General features: G+C 42.9%; 1 protein-coding gene across 1 annotated transcript; it reads right to left on the bottom strand.

Annotated features, from left to right (window-relative positions):
• Positions 1 to 754: 754 nt before the first annotated feature.
• Positions 755 to 14,762, bottom strand: usp4 (ubiquitin specific peptidase 4 (proto-oncogene)). Its single transcript, XM_071512150.1, has 22 exons — positions 14,611 to 14,762; positions 13,015 to 13,142; positions 12,789 to 12,919; positions 12,584 to 12,710; positions 12,260 to 12,405; positions 11,690 to 11,751; positions 11,376 to 11,522; positions 9,666 to 9,783; positions 9,335 to 9,508; positions 8,760 to 8,918; positions 8,162 to 8,386; positions 7,044 to 7,127; positions 6,824 to 6,918; positions 6,551 to 6,733; positions 5,935 to 6,167; positions 4,741 to 4,962; positions 4,541 to 4,611; positions 4,297 to 4,412; positions 3,981 to 4,130; positions 3,117 to 3,220; positions 2,558 to 2,646; positions 755 to 2,349 (listed from the first exon to the last, which is right to left on the bottom strand). The coding sequence occupies exons 1-22, from the start codon at positions 14,760 to 14,762 to the stop codon at positions 2,227 to 2,229; spliced, it is 3,039 nt and encodes a 1,012-aa protein (XP_071368251.1). The 3' UTR covers positions 755 to 2,226.
• Between the last annotated feature and the right edge of the window lie 426 nt (positions 14,763 to 15,188).

The raw sequence follows: 15,188 nt of genomic DNA, 5'->3' as shown, positions 1-15,188 counted from the left end.
GAATCATATCCATTATTACACCTGCTGTCACAAGAAGACCTTTGATACAGAGTAGCTTACTTCATTCTTTTATACTCTCAGTCTCCCTCATACCAGACTTGATGGGACAGATGTTTAGTGTCAGTATTAAGAGCTAGATAGCAAGTTAAGAATATTAAACAAATGGGAGTAATTTCTATCCTCATTCCATCAACACACAAAAATTCGCCATATTATATTTATTGAACAGCTGAGTAGTAGTGACTAAAACCATTGGAAGGGAAACAATTCTCTCCAAACGCCTGCATCCACCCTCAAACACACTGAGGATGCCATTAAGGTACTGATGTCCTGCCCCCATTCTGATGACATATGTAGATTGTTCTTCATGACCAGCAGCGATTTCAAGTTTCATGAATAAAGCACCACTTTTATACTGGTTTATTATGCTTCACTCAGTGTGCTTTGAAGATATCAAATAACATAGCCATTTCAATACAGAGCTGCGTTAATGTACAAGACTAATAAGGACAAGCCATTGCAGGTGAGCTAGGGGTCCAGTCAGGCAGCAATCAAAATATGCTTAAAAGACACATTAAAATGACCTGGAAATGTATGACAGATCAGAGGCCTTAATGCTAAGGCCAAACCATACGATTTCAGTATGTCTAGATACATCAGAAGCAGATAGGTAATGAATTCTTGGAAAATTCAAAGTGCCTCCTTTTTAATCAGGTTGCAGGAATCGAAAGGCCGCTCTTGTATTGTGTGATTTAAAAAAAAAAAAAAAAAAAGAAAAGAAGAATTTGTTAGCAGGGTGAGACTCCTCTCATAGCTTAGGGTCCGAGAGACAGCAGAGCTAGCATGCTGTGCTTCAAAGAGCAGGGGTGATGGTTTAACAAGAGCCTGGCTGCAGAACAGCCTCTGCCTCAACTCATGTCAAGACCCACATCAGAGAACCTTGAAAGGAGACATCCCCTCTGTGGTTTGGACTGCAACACAGACCAAGCAGGCCGGGAACGCAACTGCCACAGCTAGTCTGCAGCAGGAGGAACCCCATCAGTGCGCTTTTCTCAATGGATCCATTCTTCACAGGTGGCATAAGGGCACAGGATTCATTAGACAAGCATGTCATGTATTGCACTGTGTGCACATCACACTGTCATAATACACTCACCGAGCACTTTATTAAGAACACCTTACTACTACTGGGTAGGTATCAGCTTTCAGCTCAGTGTCAACCGGCTACCAAAGTGCCATCCGCCTCAAGGTTTGACGTGTTGCATTCTGAGATGCTTTTCTGCTCATCACAGTTGTAAAGAGGTTATCTGAGTTACTGAAGCCTTTCTGTCAGCTCCAACCAGTCTGGCCATTCTCCTCTGACCTCTGTCATCAACAAGACGTTTCGTCTGCAGAACCGCCGCTCACTGGATGTTTTTTGTTTTTCACACCATTCTGTGTAACCTCTAGAGACTGTTGTGTGTGAAAATCCCAGATCAGAAGTTTCAGAAATATTCAAACCAGCCCGTCTGGCACCAACAGCCATGCCACGGTCAAAGTCAATGAGATCACATTTTTTCCCCATTCTGATGTTTGATGTGAAGATGAACTGAAGCTGCTGACCTGTATCTGCATGATCTTATGCATTGCACTGCTGCCACATGATTGGCTGAATGGATAATTGCATGAATAAGCAGGTGTACAGGTGTTCCTAATAAAGTGCTCGGTGAGTGTATGTTTGCATTTACCTCAGCACAGAGGGATTATCGGAGACAACGCTAGTGTCCCCTTAATGTCTAAACAGTTGGTACATTTCATCATATACACCTTGGAACGCTTTGGTTGAAACAAGATGTGCATTTGGCTTTTTTTATTATTATTTCTGACTGTTCTTGTGGGTAACAGAAACGTTTGTTTACCTATGCATTTGAGGGCACTTCTAACATTCTGTTCGTCCAGTGAGAGGATCTATCGCCACTTATATTCCTCTTTGTTCCAGACTAGTAAACTAAGTTCAAAAATCAGTAGGCCACCCACTCCAGGGAGGAAGTCTCTCAGGTCATTCTTCTGACAAGGCTTTTGGCTCTAGTTGACCAGATACGAGACAAAAATCAAAACACGGGGAAGGTAGGTTTAATAATGTTAACTCTGTGGAGTCTTCTGTCACTGAAGTAGCTTTGTGTGTGCGTTCGAGTGTCTCTATTTGCCATATACGTTTCAGTGCGTGTCCGTTAGCATCAGTGCTGCTCAGTTTGTGTCCATGTGGTCATCGGCTACTTCAGGAGCTCCTCCCAGAGAGGCAGAGGGCTGAGGCTTGGAGGGGGCTTCCTCATCTCTGCGTTGGTAAAATAGCACGTAGGCTGCTTTAGTCTGCGAGGAGAGGACAAGGATAGGATTACCCTACACAAACTGGGACACTTGACACCAAGGACAGAAAGACAAGAAGGCTGGATACTTCTCTACATCAGACATCATTCATTGGCTACTTTTGAACACAGGCACTGACAAATATCTCCTGTGAGGTTCAACTATAATTACAGGACAGATTCATGAACATCGACAAGGGGTAAAAGCTCACCACAATCTGATCCTCTGAGGCAGACGAAACACTGCTGTCGTCAAAGTAATGCCACTTGCTATCCACTTTATTCTTGCCATAAGCTGTGTCTGTTAGACAGAGGGAAGGGAGTGATATCAAACACCTATTCATTCATACCATTTGTGTTTACTCAGGAACAGATAAAAATCTTGTTAACTGCCAAGTCCTCATTCACAATGCATGGAGTGAGGAGATAATAATAAAAAATAAAAAAAAAATACTGATAGTGATCCTCAAAGAATAATGGTACGAGGAAAGGCACTTTACCCTATTAAAATGTAATCGATTATAAACAGTTTCCACGGAAACACAGTGTTGGTCTGGCACCTCTAGTCTTGAAACACTGTGTATGTCTTTCAATTTACAAGACAAAAACAAATAGTACTGGCCTAGGAATTAGAGATTATGGTGAAAATGAAATGGTTTTATGTTAATATAACCTATTAACTGCGATTTTAGGCATGTGCGAGTGACAATGAGGGTGTCTGTGTTTTAAGAGATTAAAGAGAGATGGAGGGAAAAGTTAACAATGACTTACAGTGGCCCCCTCCCATTCCGCCATAGTGGTTTGAGACAGCAATGAGGTCATATATGTAGGGGCCAGCCTTGGGATCGCACACAAACTCAGACATGTTCAGGTCCCTGAGAAAGAAAACACCATCAGCCGCAGCAAACAAAAAAAAAATGCCACACTTCATCACACAGCAAAGAGGAACTTGTGGTGCAAGATTCACTTGGCACTAGATTCTTTGAGAATCACACTTAAATGAAGGACACAACAGATGGGTCTATGTTTGAGGCAACCTAAGTAAGCATGAGTCAGCGTTCTTAATGCAGGATTTCAGCTCTTCAGTAACATTTTCTGTTCTGCTTCCTGGTTTCTGGTGGATCAGGTTCCTCAACAGAGGCCAGTAAGTGGTGAAAACACAGTGCAAAGAATACACAGGTAGCCGTTACGCCATACAGCCATGAGGCCACTTCTCTATTTCACAACAGAGGGAAATCTGTGTTCTGCCAACTGAAAAAAGCATTTGAATGATGCAGAGTTGAAAGGTCCTTTTGTTAGTTGTTAAGTTGCCCAACCAAAATAGATAAGGCAAGTAATTTGTCCTTTGGAGTGTGACGTCAGTTCTCCCAGTCCATTTCTCTTAAATGGAAAATTATTTCCTCATTTGCTTATTTCCTTGTACAGTTTGCACATCAGCTCCCTCTAGTGTACAAGTCCTATCAATACGGATGCTAAGGATGTCAATTTTGCCTTTTAAAATCAAACTAATAGAGGTATAGGAGGGGGAGTTTATATCCAGAAAATTTAGCAGAAACAGTACAGATTACAGCGTTGTTTTCCTCACAACAAACTGTCTTGACCATCTGTCTAGTTCAAGAAATCCTGCCAGCATACCTGATGGGAAAGTCCACCACTGTGTCCAGCTTGTCCCTCCAGCATCGATTGTAGGAGAAACGCTTTAGGTGGACTACCAGTATGCGAGGCAACGACCACAAGTCAAACTTTTTTGTGGCCTGTTGGTGTTTCTTGCATGTGGGACAATACCTGCATAAACAAGAGAGGTAATGCTGATATGACAACAACAATGAAAGAGCAAAAAAAGAGCCACAGCAACAACAACAAAAAAACATGGAGTCTTCTAGTGGAGTACAATGGTAACAACTCCAATGGTTTAATACTGAGTCAGACTGGAGTTGTTGTGAAACTTTACCATGGATCGTGTTCTCCAAGTGTCTCCATGGTTGTGAAGAGCTCGATGCATTCCCTCAGAGCCACGGTGGCCTTCTTTTTTTGGGGCTGGAGCATGCTCTCATGCTTCTCATACGCCTACACACACACACACACACACACACACACACACAAACAGAGAGAAAATTAGGCATATCCTGTCGCAAGATGACCTCACAGATGCTTGAGGAATTTGACTATCTCTGATAAATATTAAATCCACTGACCTCGGCTTCCTGATCATCGTAACACAGTTTCTTTGAGTCCGAGTCCCAGTCGATCGCCACTGTGGAATGTGCTGCAGAGAAAAGAGGAAAGGGGGGTTTGTCACCTCAACTACAACACAAAGTGGCTTTGTTAAAAATAAAGCTATACAAAGCAATGCAATTTGTTCAAAATATTCTGTTTAAAAAAACATAACACTGACGATTGAGTTTGAGGACATTTCCATCACAAGGCAGTGGGCTAATGTTGGCTGTCCCATAAGAGTTGACCATGCTGAAAGTGAAGAGCTTGGGTGATGTGGAGCACAGCTTGGCCGAGGTGCCTTTAGGCCCATTTTCCAAGTCAGAGGACTCCTCTTCCTCCTCTTCTGACTGGCCATTCTCTGGCTCAGGACTCACTTGGTGGTCCATGGCCTCCTCCTCACCTGAACAGATACAGATAACCATGGAATCATATGTCAAGCACTTTTTCATATGAATGAATTTGGCTATTATGGATGAATTGGGCTAAACTAACCACCTAAAAAGTAAACAGTACAACTTTCTGTCTGCTACAATCAGTGTTTCCTTTACATTCATTTAGATGTGGTGCCTCCCCACAGCTGCAATATTGTTACCTTGCGAGGCAGCTGGATTCGCAAGATCACGATCACGCGAGAATCCATCTTGCCAGGCTTCAAGTTATGCGTTTGTGGCCGAACCACAGCGGTGCGGACCAATCAGCGTCCTATGAGGGCAGCTACGGGCGTGGTTTAGGTGTGACAACAGCGAGAAGCGACTGTTCGTTCACAACAATGGCGGCTCCTAAAGAAGCTAGCATAGATGCTGCTATAACATCAGTTATTTCTGAACTGGAGAGTATTTCTTCATTGAAAGAAGAGCAAAGAACGGCACTGAAGGCTTTTCTGGGTGGAAAAGATGTTTTCGCTCTTCTCCCGACCGGCTTCGGCAAGAGTTTGTTTATATGGTTCGTTGACCTGATTGGTTGAAGTTAGCCCGTGATAGACGGTGATAGACAGATGGTTCATCCAATCACCTGCCAAGTATTTTTTGAAAGTGCCCGCCCTTTTGCAAACGGTTTCCAAGGACGACTTCCCAGATGGTTCTGTGTAACAAACCATCTGGCGCGTCAGGTTAGCAATATTGTCACAGCTAGACAAATGAAAATTCAACTTATCCACCCCGTCTCCTCCAAATATAAATAAACAATTTATATTACAGCAGCTGTCCATATATTACAAATAAGAGACATTCTAAAACTGCAGCACCTATTGGGACTGATCCTGAAATGGGCCTAGGAGGGAACATTGATCTCAGAGCCAAAATTACCTCCCATCACCCCACATCTACAAATAAATGCTACAGGAAACACTGTATGATTCATGCTGGGAGCTTACCATCACATAGCCCATTAGGCCCATTGCAGGTCCCTGAGTGGTTGCTGCTGTTACTGGAGCTGGCGCTGCAGGAGGCCCCGTCCGACAGGGGGCTGCCACAGCCACTCAGGCTGGCATTGAGGCTAGATGATGTGGAACATTCAGGGGCCTGGCTACAGCTGGCGAAGGTGGCTGAGGCGGAGGCTGAGGCCCTGCTTTCAGTACAGGGGCTCTGGGAGGGCTTTACATAGCGTCTGCGACAGGGAACAGAAGACAGCTGATTAAAATATGTGTTCGCCTGAACCGAACACAATAAGGACTCACTTGGCGTGGGGAGGTAGGTAGTGTGGAGATTATTGGTGGGACATTATCCTCATGCAGCAAACATTGGCAATGTGATTTTTGAGATCTAGTTCTACAGGTTGGATTTTAGTTAAATCTGCTTCTGCATTATTTTTTCCCCTCTCTCCCTCTCCATTTATAATTTGAGCCTGACTATTTCCAGACCTGTCACTGGCAACATTCTGGAATTATTGCCCTGCTGACTGGATGATAAAAGTTGAACTGAAACAAAAGTATAACCACAGCCGTGTATTGTGCAGTCTTCCACATTCCACTCCACACAGTACGTACTCACCCAATCCTCTCCAGGATCTTGTCATACAGCACGTCTGCTATGAGGTTGTGTCTGGGCACGGTGATGAGTAGAGGCTGGCCAAATAGCATGGTGCCCGTGGAGCCTCCACCATGTTTGGAGTGGCGCTCCCTGAAATATACAGGCAGGTTCATCCTCTCGCTGTCTTCCTCCTGCACCTCATACCTGCAAAAAGCATCACAAACACAACACACACATTAAACCCCAATCACTGTGTCTGACTGATCTCATTCTTTAGTCTACAACAAGACTTACACAAAGATGTCATCTTTCTCCATGATTTGGTTGAGGCCATCATCCCGTCTGTAAATTTTATGGAACCTGTGATTGTAAACATCAGCCACCACCATCTAGAAAGACATAAGAGAATTGCTAAATTAGCAGATATTGGTGCCATTTCAACCAAAGATTGAACACAAATGGCTGATGGTATAGACTTGACTTTATTCTGCTAGTGTAAGAGTGAAGTTCTCACATTCTCAGGAGGGATTCCACAGAGTCTGGACAAGGCGCTGCACAGGTCTGTCACTGAACCCAGCTTGGGGACCACCACTCGGTACTGCCAGAGAGAGAATAATGAGAGGCATTATGATCTCAGTCAGTGAACCGCTTCGTTAACTGCCGGAGCACTCGGAAATCCAATACCCATCAACAGCGAGCACAAAAACAGCTCTGTTTGTAAGACTTGAAATGCTAAATAGCACATCTACTGTAATATACAGTACATACAACCATAACATATCCAGGCAGTAACACATACCAACAGTAGAGCCAGAAAAATGTAAACATTAGACAGACAAAAACAATTATCTGCACATAAACACATTTCATGAAATTGACAAAGACCCCACCACTGCTCTGATTCTCAGAGCTGCCTTAGCACTATGTGCAACATAAAAAGCACAGGAAGTTCATGTAGACAACGTAAAGATCACCATAACCTTCCAACTGTCATTTTAGACAATGACAAGTTGATAAAAGAGCTTATTTGCTAAAAAGTCAGAGTATCATTTTTACGTCATTTGACATTTTTGAGGGCTCTGGGGTGCTGGAAGATCTGATCAAGACTGTCAGAGCATTTCTATCTCCAACATTTCATCTTACTCCAAACTACGACTACAGTGCGACTCAGGTTCAAGAGGGAATCACTCATATACTGCATTGCTGATGTCAAGAAAGTTCTAAGTATTATGCCGGATATAAAAATTGAGAGAGACAGGGGTAAAGCATTGTGAATTGATAACTGCTTAATGACAGGTTTCAGTGCTACAAGTATCGTCTCTGAACCCTTTACTGATACTTATAAGGAAATTCATTTTTCACTTGCCCCCCTTCACATGGAGGCGAGAGTGCAGGAACAACTACAGTACAGTGGAACTGGTAGGGATTGAATGTGTTGCTCAGGGCGGATGCTTGCCGACACAGGGGCTTGAACCTGGGTTCTCTGGTTAAAGGGAGGCCTCCCAAATCACTACACCACCCTGAACATGTGTTTCAGAGAGGGAGGGCTATTCTGAAAACCAACTTAGCCTTTCATACTGCATTGAATGAGCACTTGGATACATACAGGCCCTAGTCTGATTACCATCTCACCTGTGTGGGTCTGGACTGAGGGTCTGATCGCACCAGGAAAACCTCCATAGTGCGGTCTTTCTTCATGGGCAGAGGCAGCGTGAGGTAGCAGAATGGGTCAAAGGTTACAGACACCTTGGAGCACTCTGGGCACACTAAAGTGGATTTGAAGAGGCCGTGGAAAATATCAACTATGATAGAGTCGTTGCGCAAGCGGTGGTTAGTCCAGGCTTCCTTGGCGACAATCTGCAATTCCATAACCAAAGGAAAAAATAAATAAATAAATAGAGACACACATTTATTGGACTGCATTTTACAGCCCAAATATAGAATTTTTTGTCAGTTTTGGTTATATGCACACAAACTTGTTAAGTGTGCAACTTGATTCAACAATGCAAATATAACCAAACAAACCAAACCAAACACTCAATCCGATAAATCAAAACACAAAGAACGCAAGTAGTAGGGGCATCATACTCCTGCATTAGATTGAGCCTTTAAACAATGTTTTTAGTCATTTGAGACAAAAACTGCTACAGAAACACTACATGACCAAAAGTACACTGATGTTAAAACCAAGACCTTTCGTGTAATGCCATTTGATGTGTATGTGCTGTACCTCATCTGGACGGCCCTCTGCATCCCTCAGGGCCAGATAAGGCTTCTTTTTGACACGGTTCAGATCTTCATGGAGCCCGTCCAGCAGGAAGGCCAACAGCTCCTGGGAGTCCTGCTGCTGGTAGCCTGAAAACTGGGGGGCGAAGCGTCCAACCTGGGTCTGGAAATAATACAGTAGCGGTTATCAACTTTGTCCATAATCAAAATATTATGATTAAATAATTTATTTTCATCGGTATTTCCTATTTAATTTTTGGCGGATGTGGGGGGTGGTGATATTGTGGATTCTGAGACCCAGATTTGCTCATGGACTCACTCCAGGATCACTTTCAGGAAGTGCTGCAGTTTAAGAAAGGCTCTTATTTGGACATTTACATCATGGTATCTGGACAATTGTGCTGTAATTGCATTATTTTTTCTTTTGGAGAGCAGGGAAGCTAAGCAAAAAGGACAGATGATTTTCTGTTTGTGGGGGCAATTTTCCAGCTGTGGTGGTGGGGGGAGGGGGGCACTGCAGCTTAATGAATGTAAACAAAAAACACAGATTTTAGATGGGATTTGGTTGGTGCAACTCACTTTGAAGGTACGTGGGGCCACATAGCTGCTGCGGCTGAGCCACATCTGCTTGACCAAATCAGCATAAGACTCTGCAATCTCCCCTCTCATTCCCAGGGGATTCTCCCGGTTAATCTCTGCCTCATACTGGTCATTCAGGAAGTATTCTGTGAGTGAGGATGCATTGCTCAGGCACTGGAGAAAGAGTGGGGGAAAAAAAGAGGATTATGTAGACAAAATACCTAAAAACCATGCTAATTGTGTCCTGCTTTCAAATACATTTCTCCTGGTCTCTTTTCTTCTCTAACTCAATTGTTGGGCACACGCAACACCCATAGTGTAAGTGTTTTACCTGGAGGGCAGAGTTCATGAAGCATGTGTTGCCCAAATTACTGAGACCACACAGGCCAGGCTGCGACTGTGACTCTCTGTAGTTGTAGGAGGAGCTGTATGAATTATAGCCCCCCAATCTGTTGGAAAAGAAGAACTGTCATTGTTGAGCTGCGGAGGCCATACAAGGAATTGCATGACAACACTTCATGTAAAAATATTGAAACAAGCAGGCCACCTATGATACATGGAAACAATTTGTCATTAAAACAAACTTTCATTTTTATAGAACAGGGTGGCATTTTAGCATGCATATCTCCATGAGTTTATGAGCTATCACGATTGTTATATTGACTTCACCTGCTGGCTGTCATCACCACACTGTTGCTTTCATTTTGAAAACTCAGCGTAAACCCAGTGATTTAGATTCTGAACAAATACATGCCTGGATACTGGTAGTGACCACAGATCCCCATGGCAGTTAATGTATTAGGTTGAAGAACTCATGGAAATAAAAAGTTATATCACGTGAAATGTGGTCTCATTTACCATATGCAGATGTTATCCAGATTTATCTGCTTTTCTTTTTTTTTACACTTGCCATTAAACTGTGTCTCCGGTACACATTGAAATTTTATTGAGCTTTCAAGTACATAATGGTAATCAACAACAAACTAACCGTGGTAATTTTCTACTTTAAACAGTAGTTGGGAGTGGATTGGAAATATTACTGTTTCTTTGCCACTTTGACTGTCAAATCACTTCCTGAGGTGGTTTGGGCAATCAGAATACCATCAATCATCAGATTTTCTCTCTAATTTACTAAATTTTCTGTAATGTCCGATATATATGAATTGTCCAAGACAATTATGAGTACTCTGAGCACTATTCTTCATATTGACTAAATTTGACCATGGTAGTCTATTCTAGAGTAAGCTGTGGCAAAACACATCTGCATTGTTCATCTAATCAAATTGCATCCTCCCATCCAAATTTGAGAAATAATTGATGAGCTCCTCAGTACCAATACTCAGCTCTGGGTAGCAGTGGCCTTCATCCATACCAAATGCAAGCATCTTAGGGCCACTTATTATTTATGCTTTTTCCGCTGCACTAATGTCTCTGTGCTGTACTGTACCCATGCTGTTATAGTACAGTATATTTTTCCATTATATACTGTTTACAGTTCAGTCTGGTTAGGGTACAGTAAACACGTGCCAATATAGCACCCTTATGTTTCTGATACCAGCCCACTTGGGTCATGATAGGTTGAGACAAAACATAAACAAATAATAGAAAGCAACAATGGAAAATGGAAGAAATGCAAGTGCTAATCACAATATGGGCTGATGAGAAAGTGCACATTGATTTTAATTCTGCATTTAATTCTGTGTGCGATGGAAAAATGTTGAAGACATGGGTGTCGGTCATGTGGAAATACTGATAAGTCTTTTCAGAATCGTAACAAATGGAGGAGACTACGGTAGCTAGGGGGGAAACAAGCAAGTAACCACGTTAATTTGGGTTAACAGCTCCCTATAGTTACATGTATGTTCAGAACAGAGTCCCATACGACCAAAACTGCAATGGAACACCAATGGGTGCCCATCCTGTGCCAAACCATACTCAGGCCCAGTTCGGGTACAGCACAGCACTTGTACAGTGGAAAAAAAACAGGAAGGGAGGACCAGTCGCAACCACTAAGAGTGTGTAATCTGACAATAACTCTTGCCTGTTGCCAGAGGAGGTGCTGTTGTTCAGTGTGTAGCCGGGGTTACTGCTGCTGTCTCCGTTGGTTACCGTTGAGGAGATGGTTGCTGTCGAGTTGGAGGAGAGTTTTGGGGAGGTAGTGAAATTCCTGGATGGGGTTGCACTGGATCTGGTAAGCAAAAGCAAAGCCATGTTTCAGACACGCACATTTATAAGATTAGTTCAGAATTTCAATGCTGTGACATGAATCAGAATGGTAAAACTTGAATATCTGCACCATCTATACTATTTATCACCTTGTCCTGAATAACTAAAAACAACAAGGTATTCGCTTACTTGGGATGAGAGGCTTGTCTGGGCCATGTGCCATCCTCATTCTTGCGTTCAATCACAAGCACCTGTGGGAAAACAAGCTGAATGAGAGCCAAGCCACCATGATTGACCTACATGTCAGAGCTATCATGTCCGGGGCTTGAAATGAATACTATCAAGCAGTGAAATCCTGAATTTTAGCAGTGGCTGATACATCAATCAATTGCACTTGCTGCTTTGATGAGTAATTAGCCCGTCTGGGACCAGATTTTTTTTTTTTTTTCAATTTTGAAAACTATTTGAGTACAATAGCTGCTGTGGTTAACAGACATGTTTGTTTTGTTCCCTGATCATAACAATACTCTATAGAACATCATCAATAAAATATCATATCTGAGTGACCGGGTGCATAGGATGATAAATGTTTTGGCTTAGTAAAACATCAGCGAGACACTTAGCACACATACAGTATATCATATATACACAGTGAGAACCAATAACTTGGTGGGCTGTGGTTTTCTTAGAAGAAATGTGGAAGAGACAGGTGTATCAGTTATCTCACAAGGTTATTTGAGTAACACAGCTCTACTCTACCTGTCCCTGGAAGAGACCAGCATCCTGTACAGTGCTGTCTGGCTTGTTCAGCTGCTCATATGTGTTGCTCATGTATTTGTTCCAGAGCCGCGTCTCCTTCTCTGATGGGATTTCAAAGAGCGACCTCATCTCCTTCTCTATGGTATCTGAAAAAAGGGAATTTGTAACATTGCTGATTTATTCACACACAAAAACACGCTAATAACTGACTGAAAGGATAGAAATCTCAATCTACAATTAGCAATTTATCAGGTTAGTTTCAATGCCAGTTGGCTGTTTTCAGCAGACATGCTGCATCCATAGAACACTAATTCAGACACTCACCTATAGTGTCAGCTTTACTGAAATGACGTGTGACCACGTTGTCCATGTTGTCATTCTCACACAAGTTCAACTCCAACAAATACACCTCCACCTTACAGTGCTTGACAAACATGCCATGTTCAACCACCTAGAGCAAAAAAGATATTGTTAGGAGGCCAGTCAATGAGTAAATAGTCAAAATAAAAGATGTCTGAAGCAGAATTACCTTCCTGACAATAGGTGTCTGGCCCTCCAGGCAACCATACCAGCTGACAAGCTTGTTCCATGCCTCAGTAGGTACAAGGACATAGTCAAGCTCATCTATAAGGTGCTCTTTCAGGACTTGGGTCTCATGGTCTTTACAAAGGAGAGAAGACAAAATGATGCATTACATAACAGGTAAACCAATACAATGTTTCAAGATTTAATATCTCTCAAAATGACAGCTTTACCTGAGAACAGTCCAGAGTTATCAATAGGTCCTGGATAGAGGCTATGTTCTCCAACATTGTACATGTCCCAGCTGTCAAATCCCACATACTTCTTCCACTGTTTGAACCACCGGCTGTCTATTAGAAACCTAAAAACAAAAGATTGGTAATAGTGAATGACAGAGAAACATTTCATACAAACATATTGAGGAATGCAATAAGGGCATTTACATTATGGACTACTTTCACTTTCTCTTATTGGGATAGTCTGTCCTGAATCTTTTGCTCCCACACTTCTTAAAGGAATGTTTGCTCATCTGATTTTGGATAAGCAAGGAGAGGAAAGGGCCCAAAGGTGACAGGACCCATGGGATGTAGCAAGAAACCTTGAGACTTTACACTGTAATGTATTGGGAAGAATTCAACCTTCTACCAAGCCAGAACATTATGCAACACTGAACAAACTGCCTTGTGCCTCAGGTCGCATTTGCAGATATAGTAACAGCAAGCTAGAATGCCTTAATCTCATCACAAGTGAGAATCTCCTTTACTGCATAAGCTTGTTAGCAAGAATTCACATAGTAAGGAGGTAGTCCATGGAATAAAATGCATTCTATGAGATCACTGTCAGAGGAATTACTGCAATAGCTTTAACTGAAATGCCTGTAAAGTAATGCAAAATAATGTTTGACCTTTAACTTCAGGCTCATTTCCCCAAGCTATGTGACAGTGTTTATGTGCATGTGGAAAACCCAGTCACAAATATATCACTTCCACTGGAGTATAATTTGATGATCAGTAATGGTGCCCCACTTAGTGCTTTCACTTTCTATATAGTGTTTGAAGGCTGGAGACCTTGTTTGTCAAATCTCAACATCTATGTAGAAAATGTTAGCCAGGTAGCAAGTAGCTTGCTAGTTAAATAAATTGGGCCTGTCCTTCCCTGGGTGCCCGGCTCCCGTGACAAAGAAGCTGGTGAGATGGCTCGCTTATAAGACAACATTTGCCTGTTGTAACATTTGCTGAGCTGAAGCCTCTTCTACACTTCTGGTTGCATTCAACCCAGGCCTGTGTGATCTTAATCATCTGAAACAATATGGTAACATATGTAGCTAGCCAGCCAAGTAGCATGGAGGGTAACTTCAACTGGCATGTCACTACAAGTAACGGCGTTGCGTAGTGTTCTTTTCAATCGAACCATTTCCTTATCATTAGCTAGGAACCGGTTTGACTGGCAGGAGCATTCTCCATCGGAAGCCAGGGCCTATCATACCAGCCGGCTAGCAAGCCAACACATTAGCTAACGTCAGCTAACTTGCAACAAAATGAATGTTAACGTTACAGTAAATGTACAAATGAGTCAGTTAGCTAGCAACGTTGGCTTGCTAGCTTACAACCCGTAGCTACGACTACGGGTACCGTTCTTCAACACACAAACTGCAAAGTCGGGTTTGGTATGAGTGCAAAACGTTAGCTGGTCACAATATCAGCAGCGGCAGCAGCTCTCGATTTCAGAGGGCGTCGTTAGCTAGCTAACGCTAGCGTGTTAGTATTTCCCGTTTCTGATTAGCTTGCTAGCTAGCAAGCTAGGTAATGTTAGCCATTACCGATTCTTACCATTCGTCGCCCTTTCGTAGAGTTGTTTTCAGAAGTGATCCAATTGTCTGTTTTTGACTTTCAGTTGAAGGTGTCGGCATCTGAGCAGCTACCGGCTCCGAGTCGGAGTCTGCCGCGCTACCCGACTCGGGTCCGCCTCCCTCGGCCATCATGCAGTGAGTGTGCCGGTATCGTGAACGCGCGGTTGAGGACTCGCACTTGAACGAGCTCACAGCGTTGCTGACTAGAATCGTTCTTCCTCTATGGTTAGAACACAGTCGAGTCCGCTGCGGCTGCTCCCTGGTGAGACTTTTCTTTCAGCATCACAGCCAAACCAATGGCACCAATGAAAGTAATCACAGCAAACCCTGACCCTAAAGGGCAAGGTATCCCTGGCCAGCATTGTACCAAGAAGGGTTTACGGTGTACAATCCATGTACTGCCTTGACTACTGCCGAGGTTCCTCTGGTGCATCTATCAATAAATCTCAACACTGTCTCCAGATGCAATCTGTTGAATGCCACATGTGTAAAATTATACGTCTGATTGATATTGGTCAAATTCTACATTGGCATGTTCATGTTGAAAATAAAAATTGC

The sequence above is a fragment of the Centroberyx affinis genome, unplaced genomic scaffold (assembly GCF_046629955.1).
Source record: "Centroberyx affinis isolate AG114_WGS23_722 - 3 ecotype Tasmania unplaced genomic scaffold, CSIRO-AGI_Caff_v1 ptg006123l_1, whole genome shotgun sequence".
NCBI lineage: Eukaryota > Metazoa > Chordata > Actinopteri > Beryciformes > Berycidae > Centroberyx > Centroberyx affinis.
Note: the sequence above shows the minus strand (reverse complement) of the source record. Positions and strands in the feature narration are given on the sequence as shown.